Genomic DNA, 17,910 nt, shown 5'->3' with positions numbered 1-17,910 from the left:
AGTGGTGCAGTTTTTCTTTTAGGGAGGAGAGTTCAGGGGCAGACTAGCCAAGCTTAGCAAAATACTCACTCCCCAGTGAAAAAACAATTCTTGGCTCAGGATTTTTTTGACATGTGATTGTCAATACATTTACATTGATTTGGGACATATCTGAAGACCTGCCTGTTCATCCAAGGAGAGTCTACTATTATTATTAATAATAGTTACTGTGTTTGTTTGGGGGATTTTTTTTTTACTGATTTTACTGCATTTATTGTGCTTTATTATTATTGTGAACTGCTTTGGTATTTCTCTCTGTAAATGAAAAGCAGCAGAGAAATGTTCTAATAAATAAAAGGCAACCGCTCAAGAGAGAGAGAAGCTGTTATGTGCAGAATGCTTTCTGCAGCAGACACAAGAAGTCAAATATGCATTCAACATTAAGTCAAATGTGCTCAGTGAAGCTTCACAGAACAAATCAGCCACACAAATTTCATCAGCGGGGGGGAAAAGAAGCCCACCAAATGCTACACAGTGAGGCGCCCGCCACTATAGTGTCAGCAGTTGGCGTGAGTAGCAGGAAAAGGGCTTGCCACTGTCCGTGAAGTTGAAGGCAGTGTCAAAACACTGTTGCCTGAAGGAGGTGTAGCAGCCAGGAGAGGGAGGATTGGGGTGCTGATCAGGTGGGAAAGACCTCTGTGATTGGTCACATGGCCAGAAGAATACCAGGGAGCTCCCACCACCATACAAGGAGACCAAGTATGGGGACATGGGGGGGGGGGTGACATTAAGAACAGGAGGAGGACCTTTGTTGTTGAATCAACTCCTGCTAGAAATTGGACAGGTTTGTTGCATTTTTTGACATCAATTGAGATCTGACTTTCCAAATATTTGTATGCTTTGTCAAACTGACTTTCATTCTTGTGTTTTGTGTAAATTCGTTTTCTGTTTTGCTGTTAGCGACGCTGCGTTTCCCTCGAGGACGAAATGTGGGATACGGGTAATAAATCTGACCCTCAAAGCGGAACCTGCCTACACATTTTCACCACCGCTACCTCATCACAAAACACTTAAAAGGGGTGCCTGGGGTTTCTAGAATGAAGTTGAGATTCCTATAATTCTTTTTAAAACCTCTTGAGAACAGCATAAAGACATTCTTAAGCTATTAGGTAATAAAGTACCTGTCCCAGCACCTTCCACAGAGCTTTCCACGTACACACAGCTGTTCAAGTATCAAACTCTGCAGCTGTGGATCTACAGGGTCCAACCAGAGCTTCACAAGCATTATATTACACTCATTCATGATGTACTGAAACAAGAACACAGTCCCCAAAATCTTAGCTACTTATGTCAAGACCAGACCCCTACTTATTCAAACTCGCCTGATGCAAGCTAAGGAAAAGCAACAGCATATAGTTGGAACCCAAGAGCTTCTTTCTTTCTTTCTTTCTTTCTTTCTTTCTTTCTTTCTTCTGAGAAGCAGACAGCTTTTCACAGCCATAGCAAACTGCATTAGAAATTTTGCTTCAAAATCAATAAGGTGCTTTGCCATGTGGCACAGACGACTGATGTTCAGAGACAGAAGTCGAAAGTCCTCTAGACACATGAAACTGATTGCACAGCTGTTTGGATATGGGCTCATGTGTGTTGCTGGGAAGCACCCTAAGAGATACTGAAGTTCATGGTTAGGGGTAATACAGTGGTACCTTCAGTTGTGCAAAGGAACCGTTCCGGAGCTCGTCGGATCCCAAGGAATTCGCAACCGGAGGTGCCTGTTCTGCGCATGCGCACTGTGCAGTAAAATGCTTCTGCGCATGTGCGGTGAAACCTGAAGGATACGCAACCAGGGGTGTGCATATCCAGAGGTACCACTGTACTCTCAAATTACTATACTGTTTTTAGAATACAGTACATGTTGATAATGTTAGCACCGTAACTGAGTACTGCAGATAAACAGAGAAAGGGATGCTGGTTTAGAAAAAGCAGGAATTGCCAAGCAGCATAAAATTATTCTTCAATGCAGTCTTCTGGCATTCAAAACTTAAGGCAGCACCAAGTCTGTGTGTATGAACCAAATGGCCCACACTAATTCAGTCCAAATCTTTTGATGCAACATTCTGAATGTGTGCTAATATATTAAAATTTCTAAATTGTTTTCTGTATTTCAAGCAAAGTTATTACCTGCTTAGCATCTGTTACCAAGAGACGTTTTGCAAGGTTCTCTGTCTTAAGATGGGTGGGGTACCCTTTACAGCAGAGGGCTGCATTCCCTTCCAGCGACCACATTCTCAGAGTGGGGGCACTAAGGCAAACTAGTGGAGAAGTGAGTGTAAGGTTTATCATGGTACAGCAGGCTACTTTCTATACCCACACCTCTATTCTCCATCCAGAAAAGCAAGAGGCATTAATGGTTCGCATTTGCATATAACATTATAGCTAGGTAAAAACGCTGAAGGAGAGTTTGAAGCAAGGCTGGTGATGGATGTGACCGGGGGAAAGTCCCCGGGGACAGAGGCCTGGAGGTCCACATATGACCCATACACACACCCCCCGGCCTGAGGTAGAACTGAAAAAGCATCCAAATGAACCATAGGCTGCCTCATCCACAGTTTAGATGCATTCTGAACAGGAGCACATGCACAACCATCAAGTTTATAAGCGTCACTTCTGACTATCTAAACCCAAGTAACAAATGAAAGTTAGTATTAAGGGTATAAAGCAAGAAGGAACATTGGACTAAGTGAGGATAGGAGACATACTTTACTTCTGTAGGAATCCAGGTTTAGATGGATGGGCGGGAAGGAAGAGAGCTTTCAACATAACTTTTCCCTCATATAGCAGGCATTCATAAATTCCCTGGAGGTGGGAGGAGAATTACAAAAACCTGTTCCAGGTCAGTTCATTTGGAAGTTGGGGGGGGGGGTGCTTCCAGACCAGAATCTGCTCAAATATGCCATGCTATTTACAAAAAAAATTAAAAAATTGATGAGGGTAATTCTGGTTCATATGGAAGCATCTTAAATACACAAGGTTTGTAGAACTGTATTTGCAGGGGTGTGCAACCTACGGCCCTCCGGATGTTTCTGGACTACAACTCCCACCATCCCCGATTACTGGCTATGCTGGCTGGGCTGATGGGAGTTGTAGTACAGAAACATCTGGAGGGGTGCAATTTGTGCACCCCTTGCTTATCCAAACATAAATTCCAGTCTACAGAAAATGTTGGTTACAAATGTAAAGAAAGGAGGAAAATCTTGCAGTGACTCAGGCTAAATTTGTGACCTGTCATTCAGTTATTAAATTTCGAGGAAAACCTGTTAGTGAGAAAACAGGAAGTTAGGACTGTGATCCAATTTCAAAACCGTTGCTTCCTTGGGACCTTAGATTTTATGTCCAGCAATACTTTACCACTGGGGACCAGTAGCCATTCTTGATTACTCTCTCCATTCAGAACTTTTTCTTAGCCCTGCTACATGACACAAGGCAGCTAACCATGTCTGAGAATAAATCAAGTTTCCCCGAGAATAAATTGGGTTCAGAGGCTTCGCTGCCAATCTGCTTTCTAAAGGTCTATCGATCTGCAGGGAGAAATGTTTTTCAAAAGAGAAACTTCCACAGGTATAGAAAATTAAAAGCGATAAATTCATGTGCTCACTCAAAAGCCTTCAGCTGTTTTACCAAATCAGTGTGGCCAAGAAAAAGGCATCTCAACTACCAATATATAAAATTTTAAAAGCCCAACTTTTCAGCCACAACAGAAAATAACAGAGGATAAAATGAGAACACACAATCTGATATAAAGCAGCCATTTATCTGCAACTTCAGGTTTTAACTTCCGCTGTGAAATGCCTGTTTCTGGTGGGAAGAGATGCTCTGTATCTTTTGCCAGTGACATCTTGATGGACTGAAGCCTGCACATTAAAATAAATGATTCTATGTGCTGTAATGCTGCCCTAACAAGAATGCCTGCTGATGCTTCATCCCCACAAAAACTTCTAGGTTATTAGTCATGATCAAGAATATCAGCAACTTTGCTTGTAGCTTGGTGGGTTAACAAAGCAGAACTCCAACCACCGAGGAATGAACTGTTTCAACAAGTGACCACATGAAGCCACAAGCGAATGCCACTCATACCACAATGTGAAACCACAGCCAAGACCCCTCCTTATAAGGAGGAAGTGGGGGACCCAGGCTGGAAGGCTAAGGGAGCAGTTTAGTCCACACAGTAGCTAACAAGACTCTTCTCATTTTTGCTGTGATGGAGAGAGCAGATCTTTCACTTAAAAAGTATACTTTTGCAGTTTTAGCCCCAAGGTTCAGAGAGCATTCATCCTAGGGGGACACACATATGCAAGGATTTCTTTTAAGGCTCCAAGATCAACTTGGAAAATAATTAAATATTAAAACAGTCCACAGATGTTATCCAATTTCACCTACCATTGCTTCCAGGTATAAAAATAATCCATATTCTGTTTGAACTTCCACAGTCAGGCACATTATGTCAATTATTGATGCAGCAAAGAGGTGAGCTGATGAGGAGCGACGTTTGGAAGACTATCACTTAAATGAGGTAGGTTTTTAAACTAGTGAATTAGGTTTAAGCCATCACTGAAAACTAGGATTCCACTGGACTCATCATACCGGTTCAATAAGCTTACGTATTATTGATATCATAATTTATGCTCCTCCGAGGAACTTAGGGCAACGTATTCATTTCTCTCCACCCACCTACCAATCTCTTTACTATAACCATTTGAAGTAGGTTAAGCAGAGAGTTCGTGACTAGCCCAAGGTCTCCCAGTGAGTTTCATGGCTGAAAAGGAAACTGAAGCTAGGCTCCCTGATGCAAACCCAACATTTTAACCGCTGTGCCATTTAGTTTAGTGGTTTTCACTCTGTGTTCTGGATAACTCTATGGCTTCATACTGTCTTATTAGGGTTTTCTCAGGTGGAAAATCAGCAATGGTAGACAGGATTCTCTGAAAAGCAGCTTGTGCATCACTGCTGATCTTCTCTCTACAACATGTAGCTGTAGGAGAATATGAGGTGTGTTCTGGATCACATTCATGCACAATGATGGCAAAACCCCACTGGAACAAAAAGCAAGCCCAGATAATGGCCTAGAATCCCCTGCAATAGCAAACAAATTGATCTGAAGGATTCCCTTAGTACAGTGGTTTTCAACCAGTGTGCCATGGCATCCTGGGATGCCTTGAATGATGACCAGGGGTGCCACGGGCAACACTGGCCTCTGTCCCTTCCCTCCCTCCTCTGTTGCCCTCTCACATCTCTGTCTTCCGAAGGTTTGCACAGCTGTTTGTTGCAGCAGCCCTGGCTATAAGGTCCCCAGGCAAATGCTGCCTCTGGGGCTGGTTGCCAGGAGTAAGCAGCCTCGGAGGAAGCAAGCAAGCGGGCAAGGGAGCCAGTCCGCTTGCCCTTGCTGTTGAGAATAGATAGACAAGTCCCAAGCCCCTGTGCGGCAGGGTGAGGAGGCACCTCTTCTTGGGGCATGGCGGGGGTTTAGCTCAGAGACCAGGGGCAGGAACAGCAGCTGTCCAGAGGACTCCCAATGAGAGGGGAGAGGAGAGGAGGCTGAGCGAACAAGGGTGTTCAAAAAAGGGTGAGAAACTGCCAGCTCTGCAGACAAGGGGTCACATAATTGGGCTTCTGAGCCCTACGGGGTGCCGCAGAAAGAATGTAGTTGGTCAAGGGAGCCGTGGACTCAAAAAGGTTGAAAACCTCTGCCCTAGTATAAAAAAAACACTGTCCTGGCAACAAAAATGAAAGTGTCTGAAGGTGTACAATTAAAAACATGCAATAGCTAATTATGTGACCAAGCAGCAAGGTTAGAATATAGGTGTGTCATCTTTCCTGCCACAAAACCCCAGGTATGTACACAACACTACCTTGGCAAGCCACATGAAAGCTTTCGTGGTGGAGGCCAATCTGGATGGCTTTGGAGTCAGCCAGAAGACAACGATTATCTTGATTGGACCATTGCATAAACTTACCCACCCACCTGCAAGTGGGTGCCCTGTTGGAGCATCAACCTAAAGCGTCTAATTTTAGAACTTCCTTTTCTTCACAGATCCTGTCTTGGCGTAGGAGGCTGGGTTGTTTGTGGCCAGAGGGTGGGGGCCTTGAAGCCAAAGTTCTATGATGCTTTCCTTAGGCAAGCCACTGTTCTGTGTCGCACACACACACCCATCTGAAAGATCATCCTGGCCTAACTCTCAGGATTAGAATGAAATAATAAAGTGAAGCACTATGAAATGCAATATTAAATGCTTAGTATTATTACTAGTACTTTTGAATTATGGTGCTGGAGGAGACTCTTGAGAGTCCCATGGACTGCAAGAAGATCAAACCTCTCCATTCTGAAGGAAATCAGCCCTGAGTGCTCACTGGAAGGACAGATCCTGAAGCTGAGGCTCCAGTACTTTGGCCACCTCATGAGAAGAGAAGACTCCCTGGAAAAGACCCTGATGTTGGGAAAGATGGAGGGCACAAGGAGAAGGGGACGACAGAGGACGAGATGGTGGGACAGTGTTCTCGAAGATACAAACATGAGTCTGGCCAAACTGCGGGAGGCAGAGGAAGACAGGAGTGCCTGGTGTGCTCTGGTCCAGGGGGTCACGAAGAGTCGGACACGACTAAACGGCTAAACAACAACAAATTACTAGTACAGATCCATGGAGCTGGACTATGAGCCTTGTTTGCTCCCTGCTCCTGGGCTTGTCAGGAAAATCCCAGGCACATAGAAGCCTGTGCTTCTTCAAATTTTATGTTGACAACAAGGAATCTGAAATATTTGTTCAGCCAAGCACAAGGGTGGTGCCAAGCAATCTGAAACTCACTTCCTCAAATAAGAAGAATTCAGGTCATTTTCTCCATACCCCACTCTAATCCAGTTGTCTTTCAGCCTTGGATGAGGTTCTGATAATGCAAACTTTCAAAGGTGGGTCTCTATTTCTACACAGCCAGGATTAAAGGAGAATATTGCAGCACTTGGAAGTCTGCATTGGGAGAGAGAGAACAGTGGTGCTATCCACAGGGTATTTCACCCCGCTGGGACTCTACGGTAGCACTAAAAAAAAACGTGTTCTCATAGCTATTTATACAGTACTGTCTGAATACATTACCACTAAATATGTTAAAAGCAGCTGAAGGGAACAGCTTTACATGCAGAATCATCTTTCTGATCTCACAAGACACCCTCCCTTCCCCAAAATGCAGGAAGCAGTGAAGAGGTGGACTGCTGTAGTGTCTGAGGGCTAGTGTCTGATGTTGGGCCGGTATGGTCTTGGGGTGGCCAGCATTTCATGGCCATTGCAAGACCAAATGAGAATGCCTGTTACCAGCCTTGTGAGAATGGGACTTAGGAGATGCTATAAAAGGCCTTGTCCCACACCATACAGTCTCTGTTTGGAGGCTGGGTAGGAACACTTCAATGCTGTTCAAGCTGCCTGTGAATGGGCATGCTTTTCACCTTCTCTGGGTGAAAATCATGTTATGTATGGTGTAGTTCATACTTCTTCAGATTCAAAGGACCAGTGTGACAGCTGGCACATGGGACAAAAAAGAAGGGCCCAGATATCCCTGCCTTTGTAAATAAAGAACATAAGAACTTCTCCAGGGAGGGAGAGATGTCTGCATTTGGCTAATGGGCAAAGCAACAGAGCAGGGCTGGTCCGTTGATCTGTGCAACTGGTGGACGGTACCTGCTTGCAGCTTAACTCCACTCTCTGCACTCCTGCATGAGAACTTTACTGGCTTTTAAAGTCTCAAGCACAGCACCCAAGAAGCATATAAGTGATGAGACAGCCAGGCTAGTTGCATATGTGCAGAGAGTATGAGTTCCCCAGCCCCTTTCTCTCCCCTAACTTCTACAAATATTCACAGCTGAACTTTTATATATTTAGTAATGATTGACAGGACTGAAGCTGCCTGGTACAGAGTCAGACAACTGGTCCATCCAGCTTAGTCCTGTCTACACTGTGTGGCAGTGGCTCTCCAAGGTTTCATACAAGGGACTTTCTCATCCCTACTTGACGCTGCTAGAGATTGAATGCAAGGCAGATGCTCTGCCACTGAACCATGGCCCTTTAAATCCATTATCAATCTCTTCATTTTCACCACAAAGCAGTCAGTTACACCAGCGGGACAGAAACCCACAAACATGGCAACTGCAAAGCATTTTTAGTCAATGATGAATTTAGTAGCAATATGGGTAAATCCTTCTGGTTTTTTTAAGAAATTATATTTTAGCTCAGGACATGTTTCCTAAGTTTTCTTTGTGACTGCTGAAGACCAGTAAGAGCGCATCCTCTTAACACCGCCTAAGAACCAAGATCAACAGCATGAAAGCTTGGTAGCCTGTCCAAATTCATAGGGAAACTCCCTTCAGATGCAGATTTGTTTGCTACAGCCTTTCCTCAGCTGATTTATGAAAACGAAATGCTAGGACCTCTCTGGTTGGGTGTTGAGGTTAGGATATGGTATAATAAAGCTTACTTGTTTCACTCTAATGATGCACTGTTATCTATTCTGAGAATCCAAGACAAGGAATTATAAACCCCCCTATTTTGTTCTGTTATCTTTGGCTATTAAAGGATTCAGTCAGGCACAAGCAAAGCAGAAATGCCTCTGGCCAATTAGGAACTCCTGACTTAGTTTTTAGTATGCAAACATATTCATTATCACAATTATGCAGAAGGGAACACAGTCTACAATTCCAAACAACCACACAATTACCCCAGTGACTCTGAAAGCCTGAGAAATGGAGGAAGCAAAAAAACTAGAGATATACCCTATGTTAACAAGGGTGCTAATTCAGGACAGAAATCCCAAAGTATGTCTGGTATCTCTGATTGTGCAAACAAGCTCCAGGGCCCCAAACAAAACATTTGGAGAACTCATGTTCCATGATTCATGCCCTTTTCCCAGGATACTCCATTCTATTCCCCACCTTTCCTCCCCACACCACCCCAATTTTATGTTTTTTCTCCAAGTTAGCCCCAACATTTTTTGTATTTCTGCAAACCTTGGGGCTCCCCCAAAATTTCCTGAGTCCTTCCTCACAATGATCCATACACTCTGAGAACCAAGTTCACTAGGAGTATATGAGATTTCCATTAATAGGTATATCAGGTCTTTGGTATAACTCATATTAGTATGAACAGTACCACAAATCAGCACTTTACTAATTTCATCTGAATCGACTTCTGGGAAGTTGGCATTGTTAAAAAACACTAAAGATGTTTATACACAGGACAGGTTTTCCACTCAGATGAATCATCTGCAGCTCAACCCTAAGGCACGAGAACTTTCAATAAAGCTGCAGTGTTCATTTCAGGTAGAGAAATCACATGGCAGATTCTTTGTGTAGTAAAATCTTGAGTAAGAATGAATCTGTCTTGTAGTCAAGGCTTTCCGATCATAGCTCTGAAGTTGCACCTAACAGGACAGGTGCATCTTGGACTCTGCCCAAGCGCTGCTCCTATCTGCAGTAACATGAGCTGTTTGCAAAGGCAAAAGGAAAGTCTATTCTCTCATTAGGATAATAAAGAGCAGAATGCACCCATTTCACTCTGCAGTGACTTATTTCCATGTACCCTAAAACCAAATCATAATGCTTTTGTACGTACACACTAAGTAAAGGTAAAGGGACCCCTGACCATTAGGTCCAGTCGTGACCAACTCTGGGGTTGCGGCGCTCATCTCACTTTATTGGCCGAGGGAGCAGGCGTACAGCTTCCGGGTATTTCAAAGCAAAAACCAAGCACTCTCTCAAATTATTGAAAGGGGCTAAAAAATCAAATGATGGGAGTGAAAATAAATATTGGCAGTGAAATACTGCATTCACAGTATTAGTGCGGGAAGCAAAAGGGACCTACCAAAACTGCACCATCAACTTTCATGATATAGGAATTTTACAGACACAGCAAGAAACTGAAGGCCCTTAAAGCTTTCTCCACTTGCTGAACTGCAAAAGGCAGCTGCTCTCTGCTTTAGCTAAAATGTTCTGATAGCACAACAGAGTAACAGCAGCCCTTCATTGTGGGAAAGGATTCATCTTGTCAGAGCCATGCAGAAGCATCAAATAGGAATACTTTACACCTGATAAATACCACTACAGGCAATTTCAAGTTACTACTAACATTTGACATTTTATCATGTTCTTATATTCTGCTGGAAGCCACCCAGATTGGCTGCGGAAACCCAGCCAGATGGGCGGGGTATAAAAAAATAAAATAAAATAATTATTACTACTACTGCTAAACTTTCTGGTACCTACTCAGGAGGGAGAAGTATGTTCTGATCTGGCAGCAATGAAGGCATGAGAATTTAAATATAGACGGTATAACAGGAAATAAAATAAAACAGCATGCAATTCATCTATAGACTGCTCAAGCATAAACGACATTAAGTTAAAAGCCTCCAAAGCACAGCAGGCATATCCTTCAAATACTGTTGAAACAATAAACTGTTTCACTTCTCTGCAGATGCTAATCTGTTTGTAGAACATTCCCTTTTAATTCTTTAAAACCAATACAGATAAGAGAAAATGATGTTTAGAAAGTGCTTAGTATAAATAATGTTTGGAGTTTATTTTGGTTCTTAAAAGCAATCATTTGCCGCCGCCGCCACATTTTTCTATGAAATCCATTGCGGGCTCATTTTACCCAGAATTCAATGCACAACCGAAGTGACATTTTACCAAGGATCTTCAATAAAGTTTGACCAAAGGTACACAAACTACACTGCTAAATTAAGGTACATGCAAGAGCTTTCATAGCTACTAAACTATAAGTTTCCCACCTTTGCCCACCCACCCACAAAATGCAAATGGAGCCATATACTCTTTCTGAACCAACCAAGGGGCCTTCACAGATGAGATGTGGCATTAAAATAAACTAACAACATCATCTCTTGCTACAAAGATCTTACCTGTTGCTTCAATGTATTCAATGCATCTCTCAATAAAAATGGGGATGGGCTTCTCTGGTGTCACTACAGTGGACAAAGGCACCCCGAAATAGTTGCTCTCCCATGTAGCCTTTGTGATAGATGGCCGAGGCTTAGGCTTTGGTTTCTGTAGAGAAGAATTTACCAGAGTTAATATTGTTGGAAACATACATTATAAATAATGAAGCAATGGATTTAATGAGGCTTTACCTAAATAGCCAAAAGGTCAATAATATAAGAAACTGGGGCGATAAAAGACACAATTTAACTTGTTAGTCAAAAACAAGATGTACTTCTGATTATACATATGCGCTCAATTTGCTATAAAGCTATGGTTGCTATTGCTACGTAAGTAGAATGTGAGTTCATACAACTATATATAATACTTTAAAAATAAAAAGGAAACATTTAAAAATAAAGCTTAGAAGGAAACATTTTTAAACTACTTGGAATGATACCACCTGCCACAGCAAATGCTACACAGTAATAAAAATAATTTGAACACCAGATACCTTTTACACCTGACTAGCAGGGAGTGAAATCGCAGCAAATACAAAATCCAACAAGGAAACTTTCTGAGCCTCCTCTTCCAAAATGCTATGGTGCAAGCTACATTTTGTTCACTTACAAAAAAATGCTGTGAAGCCAACAGGTATTTTCTTCCCACAGTGGATAAAGAACAGCAAACAAATAAGGATTGTTTCCGTCTAAACCAGTCTTATTCTCAAGCAACAATGTGCCAAGAACAGCTAAGAGCAACAGGCAAGGAAGGCACAAAGCCTCAGGTCAAGTGACAGTGATTCACAAACTCTATCCGGGTGTGCCTTTGAGTCAAAGTGTGTGATGGCGGGGGGGGGGGGGGAGAGTGGCTCCACAGAAGTTTACTTGGAGTACCAAGGAAAAGCTTCTACTTCAAAAGCAGGAAAAACAAACCACAAGCAGCAAACAGAAAAACAGAATGGCCTGCTTAGGGAGAGATGGAAGGGCAAATGTATCTTCTCAATACGTGGTGCCTTCTAGACTCTCATCAGGTCCAGCTAGCATGGCCAATGATCAGGAACGATGGGAGTTGTAATCCAGCAACATTTAATTGGCTATTCCCTGCTAGCTAGAACCTCAGACACTAGAACAAGAGCCATCCCGCAGGTCTATGGTCCTTTCCAGGCTGCAAAATTATTTTGTTTCATTTTTCATGAGACTTTTTATCCACCCTCCATCAAATTCATTTTATCAAATAAAATTCAATTAACAGCAGAAAGACAAACGTTACTTCAAAAACTCTAGCAGTCAAAGTATTTAATTTTTAGATACTAATACTAATACTGCTGGGCTTGCAAAAGTGTTAAATGTCAGAATAATAATAATAATAATAATAATAATAATAATAATAATAATAATAATATTTATACCCCGCCCATCTGGCTGGGTTTCCCCAGCCACTCTGGGCGGCTTCCAACAAGACACAAAAATACAATAACCTATTAAACATTAAAAGCTTCCCTAAACAGGGCTGCCTCCAGAACGTTTTAGAATCCTTGGTTAGTGGAGTACCTGAAATTCAGTGGGGTACCTGAAATTCTCCCCGCCACAGTTTGCTCTTACATTCTCACTTGTGCATTCCCATTCTACCCAAAGTCTGGAAAAAGTCATAATTCCATTAAGGTATTAGATGTGGGTGGGAGGCAAGTTTCCCTATATTTTCAATTCCCATTTTTCTGCATTACACTTAAGGTACATGGTACCTAAAGTCTGAGCTGGATTCCTCATTTGTTTTCCTAGGTGGATTTCCATGGCTAATTTTCCTTTAAGACCTGTGCTCCAGAAACTGAAGCGGCTCTCTTTTCCTGTAGCTATGACCTATGGTGACACAACAGATATTACTATTACACCATTCTGCAGCAGAGATGAAAAGTAGGAAAGCAGAGTCATTCTACTGGCTTTGCTAGATCAGCAACTTTTGGCTCTTTCTGTGAACCGCGCCCCACTCAGCCAAGATGCCTTGCCAGCTGCAAAGCATCCCTGAATGGCAAGGAGCGTCCTGGTTGGTTGATATGGGGAGAGACAGTCCACGAGCTATTGTAGTCCCGAGCTGTACCGGGCTTTAAAGATCAAAACCAGCACTTTGAACTGAGCCCAGAATCTAATCCGTAGTCAACACAGTTGGGTTAAACTCCCCATGCTGAAGCCTGAATCCAAATCCCCCACTTCTAGTAAAGGAAAAAACATACAACAATGTTGGTTGATCCTGCTATGGCTGCCATGTGTAGTTTGGTCGTCAGTATTTGCATAAAACAAAACAAAACTAAAAGGAGGAGTTAGCAGCCAGAGTACTCCCTCATGAATTAGCTCTGGAATGTGCCTAATTATGCTATTGCTATTTGGGGTTCTGGGACATCACATGAAAGCCATGCAATGTCGTTTGGGTAGCCCTGATATCAATATTTTAAAATATATTGCATTATCTATCAATGTCAGGTTATCAGATAATGTTTTTTAAAAAGAGGTTTTTTTAAAAAAAAATCACTTTATCTTAAAAATAGTTGTTCATAATATTCTCTCCAGATGAGGAAGTTGGCAGGAAACCCGGGGAAGATGGACGCGCTGCACTAATTGAAAAGTCACAATATGTAGTGTATGACTCAACTGCAAGGAGGTTTCCAGCTTGATAAAAAGGGCTATACAAGGGCAGGTGTTCTATTATTTTGAGCTCAAGAGAGGAGATTAACTCACTCCTAGCCAACAGCTTCCCTTGAAGACATCTGTTGAACCATGTGGCCCCAGGAAACTTCCCACCCACCCAACTCCCCTCCTCCATTGTCTATACCCCATTCCTAGCTAAAAAATGATCACTTCCTGTTTAGTCTGTTTCCATATAACTTCCTCCCTCCAGAGCTCTGGTGACAGAAGGATACGTAGAACAATACAACAACAGGGGGAGGGGTGGCAATTTATTTTCAGACACCAATGACAGAAAAGAGCTTTTCTGCCAAAGACATTAGAGAGCATATTAAGAAAATAAACCAGGTAACTGAAACTTAACAGTAAGAGCCTATGCCCTATCCTTTCCTAATGGGTACACCATTCATCACCATTCATGCTGGACAGATCACCAATTAATATGCTCCATGATGGCTATCAAGATTATACCTCAACACAGACTTCAAGGAAGGAAACCATGGCACAAAATGAACACTCAACCCTTCAAGATTAAGCGGGATTGCTTCCAAATGACTCTTAAGAACCATCTGCTTTCTGAGTTCCCTGATACCACTGAGGAACACTGGACCAAGCTAAAAACATCCATTATTGCAGCCTGTGAACAAACCATTGGATACCAAACCAAGAAACAACAGGAATGGTTTTATGAGAATGATAGTGAGATTGAACATGTTATTGACAAGAAAAGGAAGGCCTTTCAGATCTGGCAAAGATATAGAAACTGCGCCACGAAGAAAGAAACCTATGCCAATGCTAAGGCTGAGGGTCAAAGAAGAACCAGAGAACTAAAGAACGCCTGGTAGATTAAAAAAAAGCTCAAGAGATCCAGCACTTAGCAGACATTCATGATGCAAAGAGTTTCTTTAAAGCCACAATAAATGGGCCAACTAGCTATCCCAAAAAACTGACGTACTTTCACACTCGCAAGACTGAACATTTTGTCATCTGCTATACTTGAGGGCCGATTCCAAAAGATCTCGCATGAGAAACGCCTATGCCCTTGTGGAGCCAGCAGCACCAAAACAGTGGCACATGTCTTCCAACGAGATCATCACCCCACTCGTACTGACCATCCCAGGGTGCACAACCACTGTCACAGTGTCTTTTCTCCTGGCAGACCAAACAGAGCAGATAACAGCCAAGGTTGCTAGGTTCTTAGCAGGGGCAATCAGAATTAGGGCCACTATCTGACTGTTGATTCAGGACCCTACACTGTGCTTTTATACTAAATTTCCTTCAGCTTCTCCATTATATGACAGCAACAATCACAGATAACAATGGCTCTCAAAGCGAACCATTCACAATGGGATCAGGTGTTAAACAGGGTTGTGTTTTCACCCCAACTCTATTATTTTCATTGCCATGATCCTACACTTTGTCGAAGGGAAACTCCCCACCGGGGTAGAAATCATATACCACTGGGGAAATCATATACCATACTCCCCACTGGGGTAGAAATCATATATTGGACAGATGGAAAGCTCTTTGAGTAGGCTGAAAGTAAAGAGTAAGGTTACCATAACTTATGTTATAGAGCTACAATAAGCTGATGACAACGTAATGTGTGCACACTCAGAGGATGACCTCCAAGCCATCCTAAATATCTTTGCAGAACCCTACAGATAGCTTGGTCTATCACTCAACATCCAAAAAAACCAAAGTGCTGCACCAACAAGCACTAAACAACCACTCAGCAGCGCCACAAGTGTCAATCACTTCTCCTCCCTGGGCTCCTCCAAAAGGGCTGGAACTGATGCCAAAATCCTGCATCGCCTGAGCTTGGTGAGTGTAGCTTTCTCCAGACTGAAAAGCAGAAGATTGGGACATTCATGGGGAAACCAAAATGCTTGTTTAAAAAGCTACTGTGCTATCAACCCTACTGTATGCTTGTGAAACATGGACCACTTATAAATGCCATCTGCAACTCCTCGAAAAATTTCATCAACGATTTCTCAAAAAAAAATTTATATATCACTTGGGAAGACAGGAGAACTAATGCCAGTGTACTGGAAGGAGCAAAGACCACCAGTGTCGAAGCAATGATTCTTCAACATCAATTTTGTTGGTCATGTTGTTCGGATGTATGATTATCGTCTTCCAAAGCAACTACAGTGGTACCTCGGGTTACATACGCTTCAGGTTACAGACTCTGCTAACCCAGAAATAGTACCTCGGGTTAATAACTTTGCTTCGGGATGAGAACAGAAATTGTTCTCCGGTGGTGCGGCGGCAGCAGGAGGCCCCATTAGCTAAAGTGGTGCTTCAGGTTAAGAACAGTTTCAGGTTAAGAACGGACCTCCGGAACAAATTAAGTACTTAACCCGAGGTACCACTGTACTCTATTCCGAACTTAAAAATGGAAAGCGTAATGCTGGTGGTCAACAAAAGATGTTTAAAGACTCACTCAAGGCAAATCTTTTAAAAATGTGGTATAAACACCGACAATTAGGAAACACTGGCCAGCGAGCGTTCCAATTGAAGAACAGCCTTTACCAGAGGTGTCACGATACTTGAACTCAGGATGAAAGGGAGTTACATGCTAAGAGGAAGGCACGTTTGGCAATCAACTCCCACCTGGAAACCTATGTCCCCACTGTGGAAAGATGTGTGAATCTAGAATTGGCCTCCACAGTCACTTACAGACTCACTATTAAGACTGTGTTCATGGAAGACAATCCTACTCGGTTACAAATGATTGCCAAAGAAGAAGAAGACGACCAGCTATTAAATCTGTCATTTAATATAAACTGCCTTTTATCTCTTTTTGCATTGGGTGAGAAATAAATTAGCAGCACCTCAAACATTAGGGAATATTTACTAATATTTTTGACTTCACAGGATAAGCCACACATTTAAGTACCTAAAAACGTAAGAGCAGCCGTGCTGGATCCGACCACAGACACATCAACTCTGATTTCGTGTCAAGCATCTTCACAAATGAATATAATGTACAAAGTATGTGATGCATGAATTTATAAGGCCCCAAGATTGGGATATTTAAAAATCATATATGCTAGAGTAAAATAACAGTTGAAACATTAAGATCCATACAAACATCAGCCAAAAATGGCAATACAGCAGATGGGAGTTGTTATTTAGTCCAGTAAAGGTTAAAAGGTCAGAACCCTCATCAAGGGTAGCCTACAAACAGCACATTACAATAGTCCAATCTGGAGGTTACCAGGGCATGGATCACTGTTGCAAACTTCTCCTTCAGGAAATGCTGTAGCTTGAAATAGGCACTCCCAAGCAATGGTGGATCAAGGTGCACCTCCAAGCTATGCACCTGCTCTTTCCAGGGGAGTGCAACCCATTCCAGAACAGGTGGTATTCCTGCTTCCTGGTCTCAGGAACTTTGAAGACACAGCACCTCCATCCTGTTTGGATTCAGTTTCAATTTGTCAGCCCACCTCCAGTTTGCCACACACTTTTTTCCTCATTCTTTCACGCTGGACATATAAAAAACTTTGTTGAGCCAGAAGTTAAGTCCCCCATGGCAGATTATGTATCAAGATTAAACGAACTCAGCACATGCCCTTTAGGAAGCTGCCCACATTAATGCAAAGATGTACTGCCTAAAGCTACAGAAGTTCCCCCACCAGCGCAAACAAATCCAGCAGGCAATGCAAACAGGACTATATATTTGATCATGGCCTGAAGAAACAACAAAAGGAAGAAACAGCAAAAGGAAACATACCTTTTAAAAGCACCGATGATTTGCAATCAACACCTCAGCAGAAGAAAAGAAAAAAGATCTAGCGCTGAGATGAGATAGGAGAGTATAATTGTGATGACTCAAATCAGTGAAAAGCTTTCACACTGTACATCATTTTAATGATGTACAGCACAGCAGGAGGAAAGCCTAATACAAATCTCAAAGCTATGAATTCCCCCCTGCTTCTTAAAGTAGTAAATGGGATGCAATATTAAGTGACAAAAGCATGGGGGTTCAATCAACTGGCAACATTTCTCTCTGTTCGCCAACAGCATTAGTGAAAAAGTGATGGAATACCTAGCGCTCTGCAGCTATTACTTCAATATTACTGACTATAAAGTGAAACGGGCTTGGGATTCCAGCCTCATTTCCCTGGCCAAGCTGCCCAAGGGAGCAAGACACAGCTATCTAACTTGGAATGAAAACCTAGACCAAATCACAGAACTAGTGCAAGGGCTCAATGTAGCTATGACCTTTTCTAGCCACACACTTGACCAAAATGGAGGCATGGGCAAAAATGGCATGCAGCC

At 42.5% G+C, this 17,910-nt stretch overlaps 1 protein-coding gene across 1 annotated transcript in view; it reads right to left on the bottom strand.

Moving 5' to 3' along the window:
- Positions 1-17,910, bottom strand: part of ARHGAP35 (Rho GTPase activating protein 35) — an 81,168-nt gene that overhangs the window by 24,743 nt on the left and 38,515 nt on the right. The window contains exon 3 of the mRNA XM_081018592.1: positions 10,930-11,074. Coding sequence (XP_080874718.1) covers positions 10,930-11,074 — 145 coding nt within the window. The remainder of the gene's footprint in view (positions 1-10,929; positions 11,075-17,910) is intronic.

This window comes from Podarcis pityusensis (genome assembly GCF_964106645.2).
Source record: "Podarcis pityusensis genome assembly, chromosome: 8".
Classification (NCBI taxonomy): Eukaryota; Metazoa; Chordata; class Lepidosauria; order Squamata; family Lacertidae; genus Podarcis; species Podarcis pityusensis.
The sequence above is the reverse complement of the archived record's forward strand: the minus strand, read 5'-3'. Positions and strand labels throughout refer to the sequence as shown.